This window comes from Pinus tabuliformis, chromosome 2_2 (assembly GCF_031772625.1).
Source record: "Pinus tabuliformis cultivar Carrire ecotype Pingquan chromosome 2_2, CPIR1, whole genome shotgun sequence".
NCBI lineage: Eukaryota > Viridiplantae > Streptophyta > Pinopsida > Pinales > Pinaceae > Pinus > Pinus tabuliformis.
This window is the reverse complement of record NC_142300.1, coordinates 818,249,534-818,274,704: the sequence shown is the minus strand read 5'-3', so window position 1 is coordinate 818,274,704 and position 25,171 is coordinate 818,249,534. Positions and strand designations below refer to the sequence as shown.

Here is a 25,171-nt window from a genome sequence, read left to right as displayed (position 1 = left end):
ATATAAAACTGTGTTAAAATGGTCCAAAAGACATGGATCAAGCCAGATCTAATCTTAGCTATCGATTAGAGACTTAATCTCGGCCATTGATATGTCAATGAGAAAAGTATAAGAGGAGGCTTGAGGGTCACTTGGAGGATACACCAGATGATCAGTCATTCTATTCTCTAGAGCGGGGTTTGCTAAGAGAGATAGAATCAGTGATCAGAGTTGCAGCTAAGAGGCAGTGAGTACAGAGAGACAAAGAGGCAGAGATAGTGTCGAGAGATCATCGCAGGAGCCAGAGAGAGTGACACAGTAGCAGCCAGGGCTCACGCAGAGGCAGCCAGGGGTTGCACAGTGCTTCAGAGAGGCCAGCGTAGCTTACGCAGAGGGCCAAAAGGCAAACGCAAGGCCTCCTGAGGCTAGCACAGGCCTATTCAGGGTGACGCAGGGCCAATGCTAGGCAGAGAGAGGCTGACGCAATCCAGAAAGGCTGACACTGGGGTTTCTGGGGAAGATTGGAGCTGAGGAGCTGTCAGAGGGTTTATCCGGGGTTTCAGCCGGGACATCTGTCTCACACTGAGAGGTACTACTACCAAGGGCATTCTTTGTTGGGTAAGCCGGATTTGGCACCCAAATTGTACTCTGAAACTGTTTAATAAGAAAACCTTCAAATAGCTAACCCGGTTTTCCCGCATTGGTTTTTTCAGGGGACATTGGTCCAAAAATAACAATGTCATTTTGTGTGTTTGTATCTGTTTCCTTCAATTGATGATCTGTAATACGTTGAGCATGCACTAGTGTTTATTTTCAGTATTTACATTGTAAATAACTTGTTAAGTAACGGAACAAGTAGGCATGAATAAATAAGTGAAGTGCATGGAGGGTTTCTAACTGGTAGACTTAGAAACTTCAACATCTGCTAGGGCCAAAACCTCTCCCCTTTGGAGAGGAAAACCTGCACATAATTCTTCTTATAGTGATTCTAATTGACGAGCACCAAAAACATTATACTTGACCCTCTATGCCACTCCAAGGCCAAGACACCAATCCTCTTCCTTTGGTACTACTGATATCATCATCATTGTTGCACCATCACTGAGGTCTTCATCAACGAGATCTTCATAATATGATATGTACAGGAGAGTTGCATGTAGATCCACTGATATCATGACAGTCTCATCATAACTGTACCTTCACTGAGATCATAGCCTTCGTGACTGTCTCCATCAAGAACAAGATCATGATTGTGACAGGATCATGATTGCACCTTAATGTATGTCAAGATGAGTGAATCACTGTGAGATCCTTCTATCATATTATGTCGAGACTGTGTATACTACTATGGGATCCCTTAGATCATTGTCATCACTAGTTATGCCGAGATTTTGTGACTGTGTTTTCTTCCTATACAGAGGCCTTCATGATATTGTCTAGCATGTTGAGACAAATTCTTATCATTCTACTTACGCAGACACTGTAACCATTTTAGTGGCACCCATCCGAGATTACTATGAAGTTGTCCATCCGAAGTTTGATCCTTACTGTTATACGAAGAAACTCAGTCTTGTACCCATCCGAGATCACAAAAGAATGTGAGTTCCTGCACCTCCGAAGTTGCAGAGATATTCAAAATTATCTGACTGTAATTTTGAACTTTACACGCCTATTTATAGTGGTTTGACCCTGTATTTGAGCCGACATGACCAAGTGAACTGTTGTGTCATTTATATGAGCCGACATGTCATCTTTTAGTTGTTTAATTCATTTTTGCAGGCCGACATGATGTTCTCTTCATCGTTTTGCTTGTAGTCTTCTTTGTTGAAGAATGGTGCTTGTCTTGGAGGGCTTCTTGACACTAGGTTGACCCATGTACATTACAAATATGCTCATAAAGAGCTCTTTAACATAATCTTGACTCTTTGACTTTCCTAGACCTATGGAATGAGCAAGAAACTCATTCATATAATTTTATAAAAATAATAATTTTTTTCTTGACAAGTACAATGATCAAAATTACATTGACAAATACCGAACCTAGTTACACTTTTCTTCAGCACTCCCTCTTAACTAGGGAGGTATTTACAATGGTAATTGGTTATTCTCAATCTAAAGAATTTCTCATATGAAGAATCAGATTGGCAATCCCATCTGTATAGCATCATATCAATCAGCATTGTCATAGTGCAAGAACTTGACTAAAAGCTCCATCTCTCCACGAGATCATGAGCTACAATGTTGGCTAGACCAATGATTTATAGACACCTTCATCATTGTCTCTCAAGGTACATACCCACCTGGGTGTTCACTGAGTATGACCTCAAAGAATATCGATCCTCTTGCCTACTCTTATCTTGGATACCCTACACATCCCCAAAGAGTATCGATGCCAAATGATTACCCAATCCTCCCATTCTTTCTTCACAAGTGAAGACAAGAATGGTGTGTCTATCATGTGTCTACATTTCCATTCATGGCTTTCATCTAGACTTACGGATGTAGTCCTGGTCTAGTGCATGACACATGACACGGAAAAACACAATTGTCACTCCTTTGTAATCAGGGGTGATCTTAATTCAAACTCCCTCTTGATCAGGGACCTGTCAAAGCTCCCTCTTGATCAGGGACTTGTCAAAGCTCCCTCTTAGTTAGGGACTCTTCTATATATCAACAACTTTTTCTTTGTGGGTCCATCAGCTACTTGATCAACTTCTCTCCTTGATGTCATGAAATTTAGTTGAGTTTCTTCCTTGTAGAGAAACAACCATCGACCAATTTCCTTCTTATTCTGTCATGTCATTTCTTTCTTCATGGACATTGGCCTTCTTGGTACATATCTCGAACCTTCTTCATATGGCTACTTCTTCCTCATCATGTTTCTTTTAGGAATTTCCATCCACCACATGAATGCTAGTTGTACTTGTACTTATAACGTTTGTGCCAATAGCCCTGCATGAACTCATCCAAATATAATTCAAGAAATCAAAACATAACATTAAATGAAATTGTACCTTTCGATATGGCTCTTCATCATGACATCTTCCTGTAGGTATCAGCGTCCTGCATACATGTTGACACATCTCCCAAAGATATCCATTGTCAAGGGACTTCATCTTTTTCAGACTTTCATCAACGTCTTCGTATCTTTCCAGGAGATTTCCTAGTCAAATCTTCTTGGTCTTTTGGATGTTGATCGCCTTCATCATGGTTGCATTTCTCACGATCTCTTCCTTCCTCACACATTCCATTTCCAGGAGCTTTCAATCAGAGTTTCTTAATCAACTACCTCATACTTCATATGAGGACATATTATGTTGATTTCATCTAGTGTGACTTATGCCTTCCTGCATTCTTTCAGAGGAGAAGATCATTTTTCTCTTGATCATGCTTCTCAAGATAGAAGTAATGATCCATGTCACCTGCAACCATATGACATGACATTATAATATTAAATACAAGCATACATACCTCATTTTACCTTTAGGTCATCTAGGCTTCTTCCAGCAGCTTCCTTGTTTGAAAAGATCTTCAATCCCTTGATCTGCTTCATGTCATCACACCATCATCCCATGAATTCCATAAGTTGGAGTTCCTAATGAAACACTTGCTTCCTCTCTAGATTAGTGAACCCTCTGATGAGGAATCCATTAGAGAACCTTAAGGATCTTGCATATCCCCATCTGGCAGATGTTTCCTTTTTGCCTTGAAGTATGATGAGCCTTGTCCTAGATGACATCTGTCTTTCCTTCAATGTTCAATGAGATTCGCAAGAGCTATATCCTTCGTGTTTCACTGCCATGGATTTTGTCCATTTTGTCCTTCATGATTCCCATGGTGACGTCACGAGCTCTTGCTTCTAATGCTCCATAATGCCATGATGCATCTTATTATCATAATCACAAGATCTAGGAGCTTATGATAGGACCTTTTTGTGAGGGATGTTATCTTACTCATAGGAGAGATTTGTTATTCCCTCTTTCCTTCGCCCTTTTCTTCAGCTTCCTCCATCTTTCAGTGATATGAGCTTCCAAAATCTTTCTATAGCATTGAATCTTAACTATACTTATTTTGTCTTGCTTGAGGACAAACCTTGCCTTCCTTTTCTGCACACTATACTTATTTTGTCTTGCTTGAGGACAAACCTTGCCTTCCTTTTCTGCACATGGTTGAGTTCTTTCAAACTTCAACATTTTTGCCATCAACTTGTCCTTCTCTATCTTGCATAGAGACTACAAGTTGTTGAATGACGTAACCTTCTTGTTCATGGATATTTGTTACCTTGCCAGTGCATCAATGATGACTGTCTTCATTCCTAGATCTTATATATAAGATCTTGTGAAGATATCCTACATCCTCTAATGCCTTTTTACTTTCATGTAGATCAGATTTCATTTGACCTTCTTTATTGCACCTCAAGTTAATGAGTTTATCATCTACATCATCTTTCATAAACATCCCTTTTCATAAATTCAAAGGAGACCTTTCGATGACTTTAGCTACTTAGTGGACTATGTCTATTCTCCTTCTTCACGCAAGGAATCTTGATAACCCATTCAATTCATAGATGTCCTTGCAATCATGAAGTCATTTAACCAAACTTGAATATAGAATGAAAAGATACTTACTTATGTGAAGATGAAATCTTCACCTTGATGCTTTCATGAATGATCTCCTTCAATGAGATTCTTGCTTGAGCTGCCTAGTACAATAGAGTTCGAAAACCTTTCTTGATACTTCCTTGCATTGTTCAGCACCAAGCACTACTCAGCTACTGCCTTTTATGATATGTTGAGATTATTTGATTCCTTGACTGTGAGAGTATGGAATCAAAATCAAGAATTTTCAGACCACTATCACGATGTCCACCTGAGATGAGGCATTGTGTTCTCCTTCTGAAGTGAAATTGTTGTAATGTATGTTGTGACTATATATCTTTGTAACCTTGTTGCAATGCTCCTTGCTGGAGTAGAACCTTGCTTGAGTTGACTTAGCATGAGCAAAGATCTTTGTGGCCTTCGAGCATTGTTCAATACCAATCATCGAAACTGCTTAAGTCATTAAGATTGTTGTGGTATGACATGGTTTGTAATGACATCCAAATTTTGAGCCTAGCACTAAGACTGTGAAAGATTATGTTTTCCTTTTGTTGTAGTGTAGATTAGGATTGCTTCTCGGATTTTCAACCTTCTCCAAGATGATAATCTTTGACTTTGAGTTATCTTGCTTTGTAGTCATATTGATAAGGTTCTTGGTGACCTTTTTGATGATGACTGTGGAGAAAAGGTTCTTTGCTGACGTAGACTGCTTGTTGCAGACTCGATCCTTTATTCTTGACAAAACCCTTAAAGGATCCTTGTATGTCTCTTTTGTTGCCCTTCCTATGACTTTTTCACCATAGCTTTGATACCATGTTGAAGAATATAGGGGAGTTAGCATTAGATAGATTCTTCTATACTTGATAACAATTTGTGAAATGCTTTTACTATTTATCTTATCTTGATCTTCTTCTTATTATGAGTGTGTGTGTTTACTTCATCAAACTGCTACCAAAACAAAGAGACAAGAACACAAGAAGTTGGCATTCTGCGAGGGCCAAAATCTCTCCCTCTTGGAGAGGAAAACCCACACATAATTCATCTTATAGTGATTCTAATTGACAAACACCAAGATCATTACACTTGACCCTCTATGCCACTCCAAGACCAAGACACCAATCCTCTTCCTTTGTTACTACTAAGATCATCATCATTGTTGCACCATCACCGAGGTCTTCATCAACGGGATCTTCATAATGTGATATGTATAGGAGAGTTGCATGTAGATCCACCGATATCGTGACAGTGTCATCATAATTGTACCTTCACTGAGATCATAGCCTTTGTGACCATGTCTCCATCAAGAACGAGATCATGACTATGATAGGATTATGACTGCACCTTAATGTATGTTGAGATGAGTGAATCACTGTGAGATTCTTCTATCATACTTATGTCGAGAATGTGTATACTATTGTGGGATCCCATAGATCCTTGTCATCACTAGTCATGCCGAGATTTTGTGACTGTGTTTTCTTCCTATACCGAGGCCTTCATGATATTGTTTAGCATGCTGAGACAGACTCTTATCATTCTATTTATGCCGAGACAGTAACCATTTTGGTGGCACCCATCCGAGATTACTGTGAGGTTGTCCATTCGAAGTCTGATCCTTACCTACGAAGAAACACAGTCCTGTACCCATCTGAGATCACAGAGGAATGCAAGTTCCTGCACCTCCGAAGTTGCAAAGATATCCGAAATTATCTTACTGTAATTCTAAACTTTACACGCTTATTTATAGTAGTTTGACCCTGTATTTGAGCTGACATGACCAAGTGAATTGTTGTGTCATTTATATGAGCCGACATGTCATCATTTACTTGTTTAATTCATTTTTGTAGGCCAACATGATGTTCTTTTCATCGTTTTGCTTGTAGTCTTCTTTGTTGAATACTGGTGCTTGTCATGGAGGGCTTCTTGGCACTAGGTTGACCCATGTACATTACATAAATGCTCATAAAGAGCTCTTTAACATAATCTTGACTCTTTGACTTTCCTAGACCTATGGAATGAGCAAGAAACTCATTCATATAATGTTATAAAAATAATATGTGTTTCTCTTGACAAGTACAAAGAACAAAATTACATTGACAAATACCAAACCTAGTTACACTTTTCTTCGACAACCCTAGCCCTAGCAACTTGCTTAAAGGCCCGAAAAAGCTAGAAAAGGAGAAAGGTAAAATTTTAATGAATTTTGACCATCACAAACACCCCAATGCCTTCCCCTAGTTGGGTAATGAAGTCTTAGGGGCTAAACTTTACATATATCAAATTCATGCATGGAGTAAAGCGGAAAACCCTTGCTTTCACTTGAAAACCCTAGCTATCTTTTTAAGTGGAGAAATCAACAAAAAGAATAGCTCTCTAGGAGGCCTTCTAGAGATTTCAAGGAAAATAGATTTAACATGCAATAATTCACCAAGACTTTTCAATAAAAATGTGCATTTAGACAAGAAATAATAAAAAACCCTAGCAATATTTCATTACATGTAAAACCATAAAAGATGTGTAATAATACTCACAAATTTTCCAAGAAAATGCCTTCTTTAAATCCCAAAAAGATGTCTCCAATACACAAACTAGTCTCCAATACCAATAGCTCCACAAAAGATCACATCTCCACAAGTAGCGAAATACAAAGGCTAAGTTGAGCTCTCTCTAAGAAGGCCAAAATCCACAAAGATGATGATGAACAAATGAATGGAGCGATCCTTCTATTACAAAAGGTCTATGACTTCCATTAAAGAAGTTTACTTTTAAGTAGACACAAAGTAAATGGGTTACAAGCCAACCCAATAGCTCAACAACACGAACTATGCCAAAGAAATTCCACATAAATGAGCCATAAGGCCTCTCTAAGCATGATGTCATGCCCTTTTAAGACTAAAAATGCTCCAAAAGTGCTATACTAGGGCTAGGATCCACAAATCAAGCCTCAAAACATCTCCATGTGTCCAAAAGCCAACTCTAGGTGCCCCGCGTCATCTCCATGGGTGTTATCCAGACAAAGTAGTGTAATCTCTCTCAAGCGTTGGGGCTCCATGAGGCAATACAAGGCCTCCCTAATCATCCTAGGAATGATCAACATCATTTGGGCTCTGGATCAAGGCATTCCCATCAAGTAGTGTCAAGGCTAGCCTAGGGCCCTAGGGACATGCTAGGTCCTACTACCCATCAAAAAGGGTAACCCATAAGGAAAAAATATTCTCCTACATTTGATAGCTAGCCAATAGCCCCTGACAGCCACCATTTCACGATGTTATGCCATGTGCCTTTGCCATTTGCATCAGCCACATGCTTCTCACTATCCAACATTACCACTTGAATAAAGGTGGGATGTTATTCAAAAGGTACTTTGATCATTTTGCAATCGGGTGCTTATGCTTGTTTGTTTTGGGTATTTATTATGGATAAAGGGGTGATCTAGAAGATTGATTGATCTTGACTATAAATCGGTTCTCTCACCTTACCAGTGGGGTTAATCTTTAGCCCTAGTCCAGCAGAACCTCTCTTGAGGCCTTCGCGTTATAGGAGGGGCACTACTTGGAAAGTCATGATTGAGATATTATGTTCATTATCCCTTATACCATACATAGCACCTTCCACGCCACATTACAAGCCCCATATAGCACATCCATTCTTCAAGTTTAACTTGTCATTCGTACTTTGGGATTTGGCACCCACATGTCCACATTCCTTGAGTAGGGTCGGAAAACTACTATCGTGGAGGTTGATGCAGCTAAAAGAATGAAAAAGCATATCATGGCCGCAATAAAGAAAAAGAAGAAAATCAAAATGCAAAAGATTGTTAGGACATAAGATTAGCACGTGGGCAAAAGCCTAGCATGAGCTCTATCCTCATCATTAGCCATCATCAATCCCTGAGCACATGATGCTCCCTCACATCAAAAGGAACCCCTGCATGTCCCAACCCTAATGAGCGATAAACCATCTCATCTTGAGGGGTAATATAAAATGCTACATCATAAAGAGCAAGCTCTAACCCTTGAGCTATATGTGATAATACAAAGCATTATCAGCATGAAAGTGCGTGCATACGTATACGCGCGCACCTTCTGATCGGTACACCCACGTGTATATGCGACTTTATTACGAGGAACTTGCGTATACCTTATTTTCTTTCATTTTGAGGGCCTGACTGTGATCTGCCATTTGAGTGAGTTGCCATCAAGGACAACACCTGTGCCATAGTGCCAACAGAGGTCGAATGCCAATTTATAGTGGATTAGGGTGCCCCAAGTGGTGCATCTTTATGGCTGGGCCAACCTGCTCTTTTGAGGCCAACTTGAGCATTTTGGAGGCAAATTAAATTCAAAATTTAAATTTCTTCCTTTTAATTTCTTTTGTGGGCCGACCTAAATCGTTGGGAATACCTACCGCAGCTACCCCAAAAAAATCAACAAATACTCCCCTCCCGAGTTCAATTCTTGCATGTGACAGTTGAGGTCATAATGAATATTTCTTGTAATGGCTTGGAACCTTGCTGTCTGAGCAATCTCTTGAGGACCAAAACATGTATATTCCTCATATTAAATATAAAGATATTTCTCATGGAAAAATAAAATGGAAACATGTGGGAAATATTTCCTAGACATTTCCTGGCAGATTGAAGTATGAAATCCCATTTCCATACTGTAAAAATAGTTACATTATTCTTCTCCAAATCAAGCATGAACAGATCCCACAACTTGAAAAAGTATAGAAAAAACAAAAGAAATAGTTTATAAAACAACAAAGAAAAAGTAGTTATCCATCAACTTCGAGCTCAAGATAATAAGATTTAATTCAGCTGTTTCAAGCTCTTCCAGTTCTAAATACCTGAAGAAAATTTCATGAAATATTCTCAACTTAACTGCTATTTAATATTTACAGAAAAATTACTGAGTGCTAGAAATACAACATGATAAATTGATTTTTCTTACCAGACAATCTAAGATGCGTTGAAGCTCCTCTGATGGCTCTCCGTCATAAGCACTGATATCAACAAGTGTAGGGTAGACTATAGCCCATGGAGATAACTTTGCCAATGTAATCAACAATCCCTCCAACTGTTTACGAACCTGCTGTTCAGGATGAGTGCTCAAACGAGCAAATAGTTGAGGGATTATCTCCTAAAGTGTAAAACAGAAATAAATAAAACATCAGATGAATGTAGAAACATATCAGATGAACATAGAAACATTGCATTCACAATAATTTCTAGAGAAGAATGACATAGATACATCAAACAGACTGAAGAATACCTGCCATGGTAGAGGGGGCACTGTCATAAGACCATGTTCAAGTGTCTCTCCTAATTCTACTCCATAATTTAGAAGGATATTTAATATGTATAAAGTTGCTCTAAGTGTGCAGTCTTCCCTCCCATGTTTTAGAACATCTAAGTTATAGCCTTTCCAAGGACCTTGTTCAAGATGTGTCCTATTTGATAGTGAAAGATACTGTAAGAAGCCATGAGCTGCATGGCCAAATAGTGATACCCTTCTCTTCCTCAAAGTCCACCAGATGTCTATCAATTCATTCATCAATGATGTCATAAGAGAGGGATCTAAATTGTGCTTGACGCTCAGTACTTCTCGCTGAAGTTGAGCAACTAAAAGAGAGCATGCACTTTCACCATCTGAATTTTCGACTCCTGCCGCCCCTGCTGCTGACTGCATCAAATACACAGTACGTTGGACCAACAGTTCTACAAAGTTAATATTTTCACTGTTCATGTATACTTCAGTGTCTGGCCACGTTAAAATTTCCTCACTTCCTAGATTTGCTTTCTCATTCTTTAAGAAAGCTCTTATGATAATGGCCCGCACTTGCATTACCTCTTCTTCAAGTAAACCTGTCCCATCAGAAGAAACTTCCTGAATCAGAATTGGTGACAAATTGCATGACCTTAAAGCTGCACAATCACCTGAAAGTGATGCTCTTGCTTGATGGTAACACCAAGAGGCATATGAAAGCCAAGCTTTAGACATATTTGGACACAGAAGTGTAGCTGCTTTAATGGAAGCACCAACCACCTCCTCAACTATCAAGTTGTAGCTGCCGGCTGACATCCAGCCAGTTTCCCTTGAAGAGGCTCCCTCATCCAAGTTAGTAGCACTATCATTTGCTTTGAACTTGGGGTTATCTAAACTCATTTTTGGGAGTAAGTTTGGCCAATGTATGTCAGTATACTTTTCTTTCAACCAAAATGACAATTTCACACATGCCTTTGCCTTCAACATATTGTCGGATCCAGAAACAGACAAGGTAGAAAATGGTATGTAAGAACGCACCAATGACCAAAGCTCTACTATGGCTTCCTCACATTTTCCGTCTGCAAACAGAAGCAGAATACTCTCATACTGTAAGCTTGCAACAAGCCATTCGGAAAAGTCATCTTTGTGATGTTTTGAAATACCACTCAACAATTCTTGATGCAGACGATGAGCCAGTTGGAAATTGGTTTGTTTGCGAGCCAGTCTTATGACTTGTTGGCAGAGCTGCAAAGTTGACTTTGACTCTGGTAGCACAACACGATAGACACGTAAGAGTTTCAACCACAGAAGACAATCTTGTTGTAATGGATTCATCGGCACTTGAACTGCATGCTGCAGGGAACTAAGAACTGATGCAAAATCCCCAGATTCATCATGGCCAGAACGAATTCTGCGCCCTTGTTCAAAGGCATAAATGCAGTGAAACTGGGTAGCATATGCTGCTGCCTCAGGCAACCCATCAATTGAAGACACTAGCATTGCCTTCGCCTTCTCTGTCTCCAGCTTAATCTCCTTTTCCTGGGAATCTGTACGAAGCATTGCCTGCAAAAGCATTTGCTCACTCCTGTGAAGAGCCTGCCTAGGATCTACTGTAAGTTCACTGCTGCTCTGTGGAGTCAAGTCCAAGTATCCCCATGCACCCTGTACATCACCTCCATCAAAGCGAGCTAGAGCATGAATAGCATTCATTTCATTGCCAGCTGTTGTCAATGCACCAGCATAGGATTTCCCTGCATGCTTAGCACGAAGCAACTGCAGTTCCTGCAGCCAGTGGTCTAGAGAATCCCAATCTGTTAGAGCCACATAGCCTTCAATTATACGTGCAATGACAAATTGCACTCCATCAGCACCCATCAAAGAAAGAGCTTCCTCAGACTGAAGCATGTGTGTAAAGTGGGCTGTGGCATTTTCATATTGCCCACGAGCTTGATACATAAGACCAGTCATCCATCCAAATAGTCCAAATGCTCCCATAGATTTCAGTCCTAGTGAACTGTCATCTAGAGGCAGTGCACCAAAGGTCGATGTTGCCCATATCTGGAGACCAACAATGGCATCTGACTCATGAAGTCTGGACAAGGCTAGTGATGTATGGCGTAGGATTCGGAGCACATCATTTAGTAATTTCGCTCTCAAGCTCTGTGAATTATCCACTGTTTGACTTCTAGCCATATCCCTTAATGTTGATGCTGCTGCGTTTCTAAGGTCATGCAAACGTGTTGCAGCGTGATGGAATGTACCTGCATTACACTGGATTGCTAAGCTAGCATTCATCAGTGCCTCACAAATGCGAGCAAACCACTCTTCACACACCTTTTTATTTGCACGAAAGAATAATGCACTTTGAGTGGGTGAAGCTGGTAATACAGCAGAACCTTCATATGCATTATAAATTTGTTTCTTCAAAGACTCCACAAATTCTAATAAGAGCCTCATTGGCAATAAATGGACACTTAAAGAGCTGGTGCCACTACTTGATTCACGTTGCCCAGAATCAACTTGTAATAATTGTGCTACATCTAACAGCATTCGCTCTAAAGCAGCAAATGTTTGGGTTGGTCCACCGAGATGAGTACGAAGCCGAACAGTGATGCAATGACGAGCTGCTTCATGTATTGACCACCAAGCAGCAGCAAGATTGTTGGTGGAAAAGACTCTTTCAAGTGTTTCACAGTCTACATTAAGGTCCAACCACAGGCTACCTGCTTCTGAGTTTAATGGATCTTTGTGTGGTTTTGGAAGCCAACTCTTTAAATTTCCATGATAGCTAAGAACAAGACGCTGGAACCATCCAGAAGGAACAACCTGTGAACGTTGGGAAATGTAGTTCAAAATATAGACAAGCTGCTGTGACCTTGATGATTGCGATAAGTGCTTGATTGTAAACACTTGCTTCCAGTGTGAATACTTTCTGCTTCCTCCCTTAACATAAGATATAATGTGCTTGTATGCATAGTTATCATCATTTTCAATGCAACCTCCCAAATACAGTGCAGCGGGGACAACCAGAGAAAGAACTTTTCTAAATGCACTTTGAAGTGAGGAATCAGGGTCTCCAAGTTTTTCAAGAGCCACATTTGCAACTGCTTCAAAGTATACTGGATATATGAGCTTTGCTTGTAAAAGGAGCTGAAGAACTGATGCAACCCGGAATCTGACTTTCAAGTCTCTATCTGATGCTGCGCATAAAACTGGGAACAATATATTCTTGCTCAAACAGGTATGCCAACATGCCCGAAAATCTTCACAACCCTGATAACAATAGAATTGGAATGTCTCATCATTAATAATGGTCATCATGCCCCTACAAAGGCTACTAACCCAATCCAAGGCTTCCAATTTGACAGAAAGACTGGCCGAAATATGCAGAGCTTTAGCAATATAAACCCCATACACATTTAAATTCTTGGATACTGCCATGCTTGTTTCCTTGCTTGTCTCTGCTAAAGGATGTGATTTTCCATTAGACCCGGAGAATAAAACATTCATTTCAGGATGTCTCTCTCCAATCATATGTTTTCCAAAAACAATAACAATACAAATCCTATGTAGAGACTGAATTAGAGCATACTGCAGCTCTAAGTACCATATGAAAGGGTTCTTGAAAGGATTCAACTTCTCTATGATAGATTTGCTTAGTTCTTTTGCTCTTTCAAACCTATAGTTGACCATATGTATTGAATCTGAAAGTGCTTTTCCTGTATCCGAGAAAGAATTTGCTAAGACCATCAGATCAAATCTTGTCAAGGCTACAACCTCAACTTCTGAAAGAACTCTTCCAAGAGAATCTGCCGCAGCCTGATTATGATTTCTGTTGTCAGGCTCTTCTGGGTCATGAATCCCTGCAGAATGAGCCTTCAAAAGTAGATCCTTCAGTATTTGTAATTCTGCCATCAGAGAATTGATGGCTTGCAACACAACTTCATTAGACGCATGCTTTAGCAAAAATAGATAAGTGGCTGCAGCCACCCCTGTCACAAGATGATTTGGGTGTAAGCGTAAATATGCAAAAGATGAATCCATCTTAAGAATGTTCTGGACTGCTGATGCTGGAAGGGCAAGTCTTTGTGCAGACATTAACTGCAGATTGGTCTTTAGAACTGCCTGAATTTGCTTAGATGAGAGTGCACCAGCACCCAGAACAACTCCATTCTTTGCTTCTAGGCATCGGAATAATATGTCCATTGCAGCAGGATAGAAGTTGGCAAAGCGTTCTTTCAATATATCAGCAAACATAATAAGGCATCTTGAGGATTCCTTCAGCCATTTGGTATTACCAAACTTTTTAGTTACCATTAACAAGCATGTAAGCAATCGTTGAAGCATTTCCTGAAGTGGCTCAATAATGTGTTCAAGCAAGTTCATTTCTAGCACACCAGTTGCTGTGGCTTGTAAAACTGTGACAAAGCAGGAAACAAGCGCAAGCAGTCGTCGTAATTGCTGCAGTGTTCCAGGAGTTGCATCCTGAGCTAATACTTCCATATCTCCTAAAAATTTGGTTAACAAGTTCAGTGAAAACTGCAAGTTACCCACCCAGAGCTTCTGAAACTGCAGGAATGTGTCAGTAATTATGCATCTATCAGTGTCAGAAAGATCAGGTACAAGCGCCCAACCGAGCAACAAATCCACAATATCTGCAAAATGAGACTGGAAACATCGCGTAAATTTCACTGAAAGAACTGTAAGAAGATTCAGAAGTGATCGAAGAAGAGTCAAGGAGGTTCTTTCATCTTCCAAAATTTCCTGGCATGCTCTGAGAACAGGTGAAGCATACCCTTCAATGACATTTGCATCACCTGTACTAAAAAATTCATGAAGCCCTGCCAAAGCCATCTCCGCAGCCCTATTATCAGCACTGGCATTGACATACAGATATTAGTGCATGCAGAGTCCTTGACAAGTTGACACTAAGATATATTAAATGCTTAAATCAAAAATATAAACATCTATAATATAAATTAAAGAAAGACCGAGTGAGACCATATTGACCAATGGACTTCTTTCCCTCTATGGAACTACGAGTCCAAAAACAAAATCAAAGGATTTCAAAGAATTTCATGATATTCAAAAAAGACATAATCTTCCTCACCATAAAGTAAAGAATACGAAGGGGCATTAAATGCACAAACCTCGGAGCACAAGCGGCAAGTGATGAAACTTGGGAATTACTTCTTGGCAATGCACCTTGAGTCTCAAGCTCATTTGTACGCCCTTGCATGATCTACAAAATATGACCAGTAGGATAAGATGAGATAGTGTTATTGATGTCCACAAGTGGCCAAAAGAATAGGTCAATGGGACTTGAGCACACAAACAGCAGTGGCAAACTGTAGGACTCCCACAACTCATATAAGTTACATGCTACATACCACTACAGAGTCTGTAGTGTGTTATTTTTTAAACAATACACAGAATAGAAACTTTTTGAAGAACTGTAACTTCCATGGAATTGTTTGCTATATATAGTACAAACAAAATGCATTATAGTTTGAACAGGGATTATTCTGAGCTACTATTGTTGAAAGCTACCTTAATATAGTCAATAAGGAAGGCAATCAGTTCTGCAATTTTAAATATAGCATTTTTTAATCTATTCAACTTAAGAAATCCAATAATCTCTTACATTGTGGACATCTCGAGACTGTGCTGCATCAAAAATGGGCCAAATGCCAGAAAAATCCTGCAGAAAGGCAACAAATATATCCCCCTCATAACTATGGAATCTAAAATTTAAAAATTTATATTGCAATTAAAAAGCAATCTGATGATTGACCTATAACCTGCAGACCCTAAAAGTGTAACAAATAAAACCTGCTATGAATTAAAGAGAATGTATAAAAACAGAGGGTAAAAAACATTGTGTGCTATGTACTATTTTTTCTGCGAAAATAAAAGAAATTTTCTTAAACTTCCTGTGACATATTAAATTTATTCTGTTGTGACTGCTTAATGACTTGTGAATGTAAATAATTAATAATTAATAAGTTAACAATGATTAGTGTACTGAGGAGGCGTGTTTCAAAAGACATGACTTATCATGAAGGGGCACCTGCCGAGGTATATAAGCAGGCCCTCATTCGTAACAATTCCATCATCTCATATCTTCTATACATTTCTTATATAAATATATTATTGTCCTATCATGGATATTTATATATTTCAGATCTTCTGAGTATTCTGCTGTGTATATGAACTTTATTATTTTCCTATCATGGATATTTATATATTTCAGATCTTTTGAGTATTCTGCTGTGTATATGAACTTTGTTCGTAACATAATGCTTGAACCTGAGGAGTAAAAGAGCATATCAAACATACTTTACCCAAAAACATGTTGCATATAAATCTATCGACTTTATGTATTAGTATTCCAAATCTATTGACTTTATGTATTAGTATTAGCTATTTCTTATGCATCCTGTACTTCTAGGCTAGGTCTAATAGAGGGTTAGTTATTTCTTGAACTACTAGTGCTTTCAGAATAGTTACAAGTCACAAATCTGAGTGTGTTGAGTATGTTTGACCTGGTCCCTTATAGGCTACAAGTAATTTAGTAAGTGGTTCTAAAATAAACAAACTATCTAAGATGAAATAGAGTCTCCATAATCTTAGCCAACCTTTTAAAACTTCAGACCCATATAAAGGCCATGCCCTGCAAGTTATGAGTCATGACCTACAACATAGAAGTGCATAAGTTCAACACAAAATGCCATAGAGGGAAATCTATTCATAAGGAATAAACTCAAAAATAGCACTTACCCATTTTTTTACATAATTCTCTGGATTCTGACATACATTTAATAAACAAAACAAACACTACATAAAATCAGATATGATAATTTAACGAATGACCACAAAAAGTGGGTCAATGGAACTAAACGATTATATTCAGTGTCATACAAAGTGGCAGTGCAAAAGCAGCTCCTTTATCTAAGCTTACAGCAACAGGAAAGGATCTAAGACCTAAGAACAATGCTGCAGAATAATAAGAAACTTATCCAAGAAAGAAAGAAAGAGAGATACCAGCTAAGTTACCAGGATTCGCGTCCGGATGCGCATATGGATCTGCCAATTTTTTGAAAAGCCAGGATCCGGATACAGCAAGGAACAGCAAGTACAAACAAATATAAAATATTTTATAGTTTTTAAAAATTATATTTGAATAAAAATAAAATAAAAACATATATTAATTTTTAAATATAATACTTATAAAAATAATTATTAGATGAATAATATTAAAATTAATGTATCAATTGATTGTTAAGCGGGGCTCTGCAATCTGAACTAGGGTTTTGCGTTAGGGTTTTGTCGCTGGTCACCATGGCGGGGCACGGAGGAGGGAGTTCAGCTCCCTCCTACAGTCAAGTGGTTGCGGACAGAAGCAAGGGAGTTGGATCGCATCGCTTCAAGAAACCAACAGAGGTGGTAACAGAGGCTACGAATACAGAAAAATCGGAAACTATCAGACCTCAAGGACAGGAAGAGAACCATGAGGAAGCTCGTAAGGAGAAGAGGATAGAGGTTACCAGTCAGAAAGGTGCTCGTATGAGTACAACAGGGGTCTGTAAACCCAAGTCGACCACTATTCCTCAGGTCGTTTTAAGTGACGCAGCGCTACAGATGCACAGAGACCACATGGTGGAATATGCTGTTATCTGTAAATTTATGGGGATTTGGCCGACGGAGAAGGCTTTGCAAGCATGGATAAGGAACCACTGGAAACCAAAGGGGGAAATTAACCTTCACCTTAGGTCCAAGGGCTTCTTCACGGTGGTGTTCACAAGCTTAGAGGATAAAGACAGAGTGTTCGAGGGAGGACCCTATTTTTACACTTCTACAGGCCTTTATATGCGACCATGGGTAATGAACTTTGTCCCAGAACGAGAAACTTTCACATTGATACCGGTATGGATAAGACTCTACTCCCTTCCTTTAGATTATTGGCTGTCGAAGTCTCTAAAGGCTATCGGCAACAAGCTAGGGCATTTTATAAAGATCTCAGATGCTACTCTAAGAGGCAAATACACTTCCTTCGCCCGGATATGTGTGGAAATGGACTTATCTGGGGCACTTCCGGATGCAATCATTTTAGAAGTGTATGACGAGGAATGGGTGCAGGCGGTGGACTATGAACACGTCCCATTTAGGTGCCGTAAGTGCCATGAACATGGGCACCTATACAGGGACTGCCCATTGAACAAGCTAGAGAGCAATACGAAAGCCACTACAGGCAAGGATCCCGAAGGTTTTACTAAGGTTGGGGGTAAAGGGAAAGGAGGCAAGCGGTACCAAAAGAAAATTAATGAAGACAGACAACCGAGCCACAATAGTTTCAAGATCTTAGAAGAAGAAGTCGAAAACAACGGGACAAACCAGGAATTGGAGAATATTCCCACTGAGAAGGAAAGGGATGCTAATATGGAGGATATACCAGAAAACAGCAAACAAAAGGATGATATGCCAAGCATTATGGAGCTCAGTAGGGACCACGAGATGACCCCAAGTGAGGCTGGAACGGAAGACCATGAACTGCAGGAGATTCTAGAGAGGGAGAATTTAGATCTAGAAAAGTTTCTGGAGCAGGGAATCACCAAAGGGGTAGACTCTCTGCCAAAAGAGGAGTTTGATAGGGTTCAACAGCTCTTCCTCTGGAGATCACAAACGAAGTGTTCTGAAGTCAAAAGAAACCATAATAGCCAGGAGAATAGGGGAGTGAAAACGATGGAGGATACACCGATGCACTCTTCCAAATATTTCCTCCATAGAAGGAAGCCGATTCTCTGAGAGAAGAAGGAAGTGGATTCTCCCGATTTGCCGCACCTTATTCTCAGGACCCGAAGCAGCTAGGGTAAGGACCAAACTAGCTAAAGGGCAAGAAGGTAAGGCCTGAACAAGCTAGGCTCAGGGCCAAAAGCTAAAGGGGTTAGGCGGAAACACACTATGGAAGCGAACACACATTGGTCGGGACCGTTGGGAAAACGGATCAAGGTGCTTGGACAAGAGGAAGGAGGCGCTATCTGATGCGAGGGCCCGACCCCGGCTGGCATAACGTATCTGAAGTCCGATAGTCAGGCACCGTCCCACCCAACTAGACTGTAAGAATGACTGAATGAAGAACCCGGGTAGGAAAAGAGGAAGAAAAAAACAGAATGAGCTGCTGACAGAATGGGGGAAACTTATGATTAACTCAGGTAAGATGAGGGATCTTACCAGTTACTCCTTTACAAACCTTTCTTAATGAAGCTTACAACCTGGAACATTAGGGGTCTAGGAAGTAAAAGGAAACAAAGAAATCTTAGCAATAGAATAAAAGAAGAAAAATCAGATATGGTATTTATTCAGGAAACAAAATGTTTGATGGACAAGATCAGAGAGATACACAGCAAATGGTTAATCAAGTATGAGTATCTAGAGGTTAAAGCGGATAACTCAGTGGGTGGGATTCTTACTCTATGGGATCCTCAAAAACTTGGAATCCTGGATGCTGAAGCTTCTAGGAACTATCTATCATTGGTGATTCAACCTTTGGGTGATAAGGAGATCTACATGATCACTAACGTCTACGGTCCTCAAAAACTAGAAGACAAACTTAAGCTTCTCACCTCCCTTGAGGAGCTGAGAGAGAGATATCCTGATATGCCCTGGATTCTGGCAGGGGATTTCAATATGATCAGATCTCTTACAGAGAAAAAAGGCGGTACCAGAAAACTAGGCAGAGACTCCATTGCCTTCCAGAACTTCATGAATAACATGGGGCTAGTGGACACCAAAACAGTAAATGGCACTTTTACTTGGAATAATAAGAGGGGAGGGGCTTCTCAAGTCGCCTCTAAGCTAAATAGATTCATAATCTCAGAGGTCCTCCTTCTCACAGGCCTTGATATGTCAGCTTTAATCCTTCCCTTCGGAGGCTCAGACCACTGACCTGTCCAGCTTGAAGCGACTTTTATGGGTACACTGAGGAACAGACCTTTTAGGTTTGAAAATCTCTGGCTCTCTCACCCTGACTTCACCAACAATATTGAGAAATGGTGGACGGAAGATATGCCCGTTCAAGGCACTAAAATGTTCATGTTGCAGCAGAGACTTAAACACATCAAATCTAGGCTTAAAGATTGGAAACAAAAAGAGTTTGGTAATATTTCTTAAGCCATAAGAGAAGTTGAGCAAAAACTCCAGGGGATTAATTCAGGCTGACTCTCTTCAAAACGAATGGGAAGATCGGTGCATGCAAGAGGAGATTTTCTGGAGACAGAAATCGAGGGTGCAGTGGATTAGAGAAGGAGAAAGAAACACGAAGTTTTTTCATAGATCAACCTTGGATCACAGATCTCATAACAAAATTTCAAAACTTAAAGATTCTCAAGGGAAAGAGCTTGTCTCTCACAAAGAAATGGAATCTGTCCTAGTTCAACACTTCCTTAGCATAGCAGAGGAGCCTCTCGTCGACAGATCTCGGTTCATTAACAAATTCACAAAGTTCATTCCTAAGCTTGTAACCAGGGAAGACAACCACAATCTTAACAGGCCAGTGTCTGAAGAGGAGGTTAGTGAAGTTATCAATGAGATGCAAAATGGGAAAGCTCTTGGCCCTGATGGTTTCAATGTGGACTTCTTCAAAGCTTGTTGGAAAACAGTCAAACAAGATATCCTTGATGTTGTGGAAGACTCTAGAAGATCCAAAACTGTTTTGAAGGCTCTTAATGCCTCTTTCATAGCTTTGATTCCAAAGCAAGAAAAAGCTATGACACCGGACAGATTCAGACCCATAGCCTTATGTAATGTGGTGTACAAAATTATTTCCAAAGTGATCGCTAACAGACTCAAGCCTCTTCATCCTGCTCTTGTCTTAGAGGAGAAAACTGGATTTGTGGAAGGAAGACAAATTCTCAACAACATCATACAAGCTCACGGGGTGGTACACTCTCTTAAGAGCAATAAGCAAGCTGGTATCACCATGTAACTTGACCTAGTGAAAGCTTATGATAAGCTAAGCTGGTCTTACATCAGGCAGTGCCAAGAGCTTATGGCTTCGACCACAACTAGATAAGATGGGTTATGGACCTTGTATCCACGGCTAGCTTCTCCATTCTGCTTAACGGCTCTCCCTCTAGAACCTTTATGCCTTCTAGGGGTCTCAGACAAGGGGATCCGCTCTCCCCCTTCCTCTTTGTTCTCATGATGGCAGGGCTAGGCAGAGTGATCAAAATGGCAAATGCTGAAGGAAGAATCCAGGGTCTGAAACTTACCTCGGATGGTACTGCTTCTACTCATCAACAATTTGTTGATGACACAATGCTGCAGGGCATTCCTACGGTCAAGGAAGCCAGAGCTTTCAAACAAATCTTGAACGACTTTGCTTTGGCTGTTGGTACAGAGGTAAGCCTTGACAAATCAAAGGTGTTCTTTTTTAACACTGACATTGCTATTCAGAGGAACCTCACTAGAATTCTCAGGTTTCAAAGGGATCAGTGACCTTCCAAGTACCTTGGAATGCCTCTTATTGACAAACCTCTGAGCAAGGGAGTGTGGGAGTCGGTAACTAATAAACTTCATGACAAAGTCAGGAAATGGACCTGCAGGTCTTTGAATTTGGCGGGGCATCTTGTGCTTACAAAGGCTGTCCTGCAAGCTATACCCATTTTCATGTTTTCAGCTCTTCCTGCTCCTAAAGGAGTTATGCAACAAATCAAGAGTATTCAACGAGATTTTCTTTGGGGCAAAGGGGAAGAGAAAAAGAAGTGGGCTTTGGTAGCTTGGGACAAGCTCTGCAAACCTAAGGCCCATGGTGGTTTGGGGCTTCATGACCCTGAAACCCTCAGCAGAGTTTCGAGAGCCAAACTTTGGTGGAGGTGGCTCAAGGAATCGGCAACCCCTTGGGCCAAGATTTGGAAGCAGAAATATGCAAATAATTGGCAGGAGAGGGATCATATCCAAATGTCAAGGCTCATCAAGGGCTCCCACATTTGGAACCTTGCTTGGGAGAATAGAGCCATTGTCTAGCAACATAGTTTCTGGGAGATCTGAGCTGGGAACCTTGCACGGTTTTGGGAGGATAACTGGTAGCAGGAACCAAATTTGTTTAGAGAAGAACTAACCGCTCTCAAAAATGACACTGACAACAAAGGTTTACTTATGGTAAGTGACTTCTGGGATCAGGTAAGGGAAAATGGTAAATGGAGAATGTGGAAGGATCTTGGTTATAGTGAAGAGAGTCCTTTGAAGGCCCAGGCGGATTCTCTTGCTCTTGACTTGGAGCAGAGGAATATTTTGGTGTCATCCTCGTCTGACCAACTAAGATGGGGTCAAAACACCAAAGGCACCTTTAACCTCAAAGAAGCTAAACGAATGGCCCTAGGTTTTGATTATCCAAACCCTGATCAGGTTTGGAATGACCTTTGGCAAAACTCGCAATGGATGAAAATCAAGTTGTTTATGTGGTTGGTTCACCAAAAGAAAATTCTCACATGGGAGAATCTTCTGAAAAGGGGATTTGTTGGCCCATCCAAATGCCATCTATGTGGCTTACAAGAGGAGACAATGGAAGATTTACTAAACCTCTGCCCCTTCACCTCTACCTTGTGGGATTGGGCGGCCTCAGTCTTCAGGAAAACTGACAGGGACAGACTCAGCATCACCAACACTTTGAAGAATTGGAGGAAAGACTTCTCAGGTAATGAAATCATTAACAAGGCTTGGACTCTGGTTCTAGGCTTTATTATCTGGGATGTCTGGAAAGAACACAATGGCAGGATTTTCAAGAACAAAACAAGCTCGACCCAGAACATCATTGTCCAAATTTTACGACAACTCAAAGATACAGTAGGAGCCCTTATGTGGAAAATTCCTGAGGACCCTCCTTCGCCCAAGATGCTCGCATACTGCTGCAGTTGGGTCTCCATTCTCTGGTTCCCCAAGGCACTGACAAGGGTGTGAGCAAAACAACTGTTGGTAAAGATATCTGGCAGCCTCCTCCTCATGGTTTTTTGAAAATCAATATAGACGAGGCTTCTAAGGGCAACCCAGGGATGGCTGGATTTGGCGGTGTCATAAGAGATGAGCAGGGGCACATAAAGGATATCTTTCACAGTCATTTGGGGACTGCCACTAATAACATGGTGGAGCTCATGGCCTTAGAGCAGTGCCTAGAAATCTTGATGGAGTCAAATTTACACAACGCCATCATTGAAGCTGACTCTAAATTGGTCATTAATGCGGCCAAGAAAATGTGTAATGGAACGGCACCTGGAAAAGTGTCGAAACATTGGAGGCTATCGCAAGTCTTTCAGCGTATTCATTCCCACTTGTGAACCCTGAGAACCGTCAGCTTCGTTCATGTGCGAAGAAAATCCAATATGTTAGTTGATCGTCTGGCGAATGAAGGAGTGCTATGTAAGGAAAGCTATATTCGGTACGATTGGGATTCTATACCCTCTGGTAAACTGCGTGATGATTGTCAACAACAGGCAGCCAAAGATATGGCGTACTTCTAGACCATGAATAATGAGCAGGAGGAAGACTAGCGGAAGTAGGAGAGAGCGGAAGTCCTTGAGCCTGGTTGAAGTGCCGCAGTAAATCCTAACCGTCGATCCCACAGTCAATGCTTAAGTCATAGCTAACTATGGGGGATGAGTATTTGGTAAACAACGTGCTAGTTGAAGGGCCGCAGGCCATAGGTTTTGATGGCCTTCGTTAGCGAATGGCTATCGAGTTTGAAAATGGTCGGAGGTTAAGTCTACGAGCAGACCCGAAGATTTATAGATCCATGGTTTATAATCTTTATCGGCTCCGTAAAGCGGGTAAGTGTCGTGCAAGTTTCTGATCCGATATCATTGAGGACCGTCAGATCAAAAGGGTCTTGATCGAATGGATATCAGGTTTCAAAATGATCGGAGGTTAAGTCTAAGAGCGGACCCGAAGTTTTATAGACCAATGGCTTATAATCTTTATTGGCTCCGTGAAGCAGGTAAGTGTCGCGCAAGTTTCCAGTGCGATATCATTGAGGACCGTCAGATCATTTGAGTTCTTGATCGAAAGGATATCGAGTTTTAAAATGGTCGGAGGTTAAGTCCAAGAGCGAACCCGAAGTTTTATACACCAATGGTTTATTTTCTCTGTCGGCTCCATGAAGCGAGTAAGTGTCACGCAAGTTTCCGATGTGATTTCTTTGAGGACCGTCGGATCAATGGGGTTCTTATCGAATGGCTATCGGGTTTTAAAATGGTCGGAGGTTTTGTGTGTAAGGTTTTGGGTTTTGTTGACCATGTTGTCTGTTAATCATCAACGAGTCTGTCTTTTGTTGGTCTTTACACTTGTAAAGACGTGTACCATATGTAATCTTTTTATCGATTAATTGAAGGCTCCACTCTTACTTGAACAAAAAAAAAAAAATTAATGTATCATTTATAAATTTAATTAAATATTAATTAACTTTATATATAAATAAAAATAAAAATAAATATGTAAATATACAACTTCGGTCTTCTATATAATAGTTTTAAAAATATTTTAAAATAATTATTAATTTAATAATATTAGACTCAATCTATCATAATATTCAAACATTAATTATTAGTTATTATATTTATGTTACATGGCTATTAAACTTTATAAAACTTTATTATATTTGAGAATAAACTTAAAGATTAATTAGAATAAGAACTTATTGAGAGAAGAAGGGTTCTAGCTCGATACTTGCCCTAACATATCTTATGCTATAGACGGAGAAAAGGTTGGAGCTGGAAGGAACGATGGACGCAGCAGCAGCGGCGCAGGGTTTGCGATCTTCGTCTTCGCCTTCGGCCGCTCAGGTTAGGGCCTCTCTCGGTGCTCAAGACGGCTATGAAGGACAGGCGGCCCATGTGTTGACCCGTAATAAACTCTGCAATCAAGCTGAAACGAAGCGGGATCTTGCAGAAATCCGTCAAGAAACGTTCCGATCCAGCATTTGGGGCAGCCGCGGCAAGCTCAATGCGGGTTCATTATGCCCTCACAGCAGATCTGCACACGCCACTATGGCCTCGACCGGACAGTTAACCATGCGATGTGGCCACAAACCAGAGCAGGAGATCTCAAAGTTAGCTTGGTCTTTGTTTAGATCTGGGGAAAACACGCGCCCTCCGAAGCACAGTCTTGGCTTCAGATCTGACAAAGATCAGCCAGATCCGGTCACCCAGAAGGAAGAACAGCCCCCGCTCTGGCCAGATCCAGAGTTCTGTTCACATCCTGGCCAAGATCTTGCAGATCTGCTCCCCTGGATGGGAAATGGCCATGGCAGATCTGCTCAAGGAAGCTCAAAGCCCTCACCTG

The 25,171-nt window shown here is 40.5% G+C and overlaps 1 protein-coding gene across 1 annotated transcript in view; it reads right to left on the bottom strand.

Moving 5' to 3' along the window:
* The window catches only part of LOC149195480 (uncharacterized), a 90,948-nt gene that overhangs the window by 10,659 nt on the left and 55,118 nt on the right, over positions 1-25,171 (bottom strand). The window contains exons 3-6 of the mRNA XM_089407930.1: positions 15,486-15,542; positions 14,992-15,083; positions 9,848-14,717; positions 9,527-9,715 (exon numbers count right to left, since the gene is read on the bottom strand). Of these exons, the coding sequence (XP_089264056.1) occupies positions 9,527-9,715; positions 9,848-14,717; positions 14,992-15,083; positions 15,486-15,542 (5,208 nt within the window). The remainder of the gene's footprint in view (positions 1-9,526; positions 9,716-9,847; positions 14,718-14,991; positions 15,084-15,485; positions 15,543-25,171) is intronic.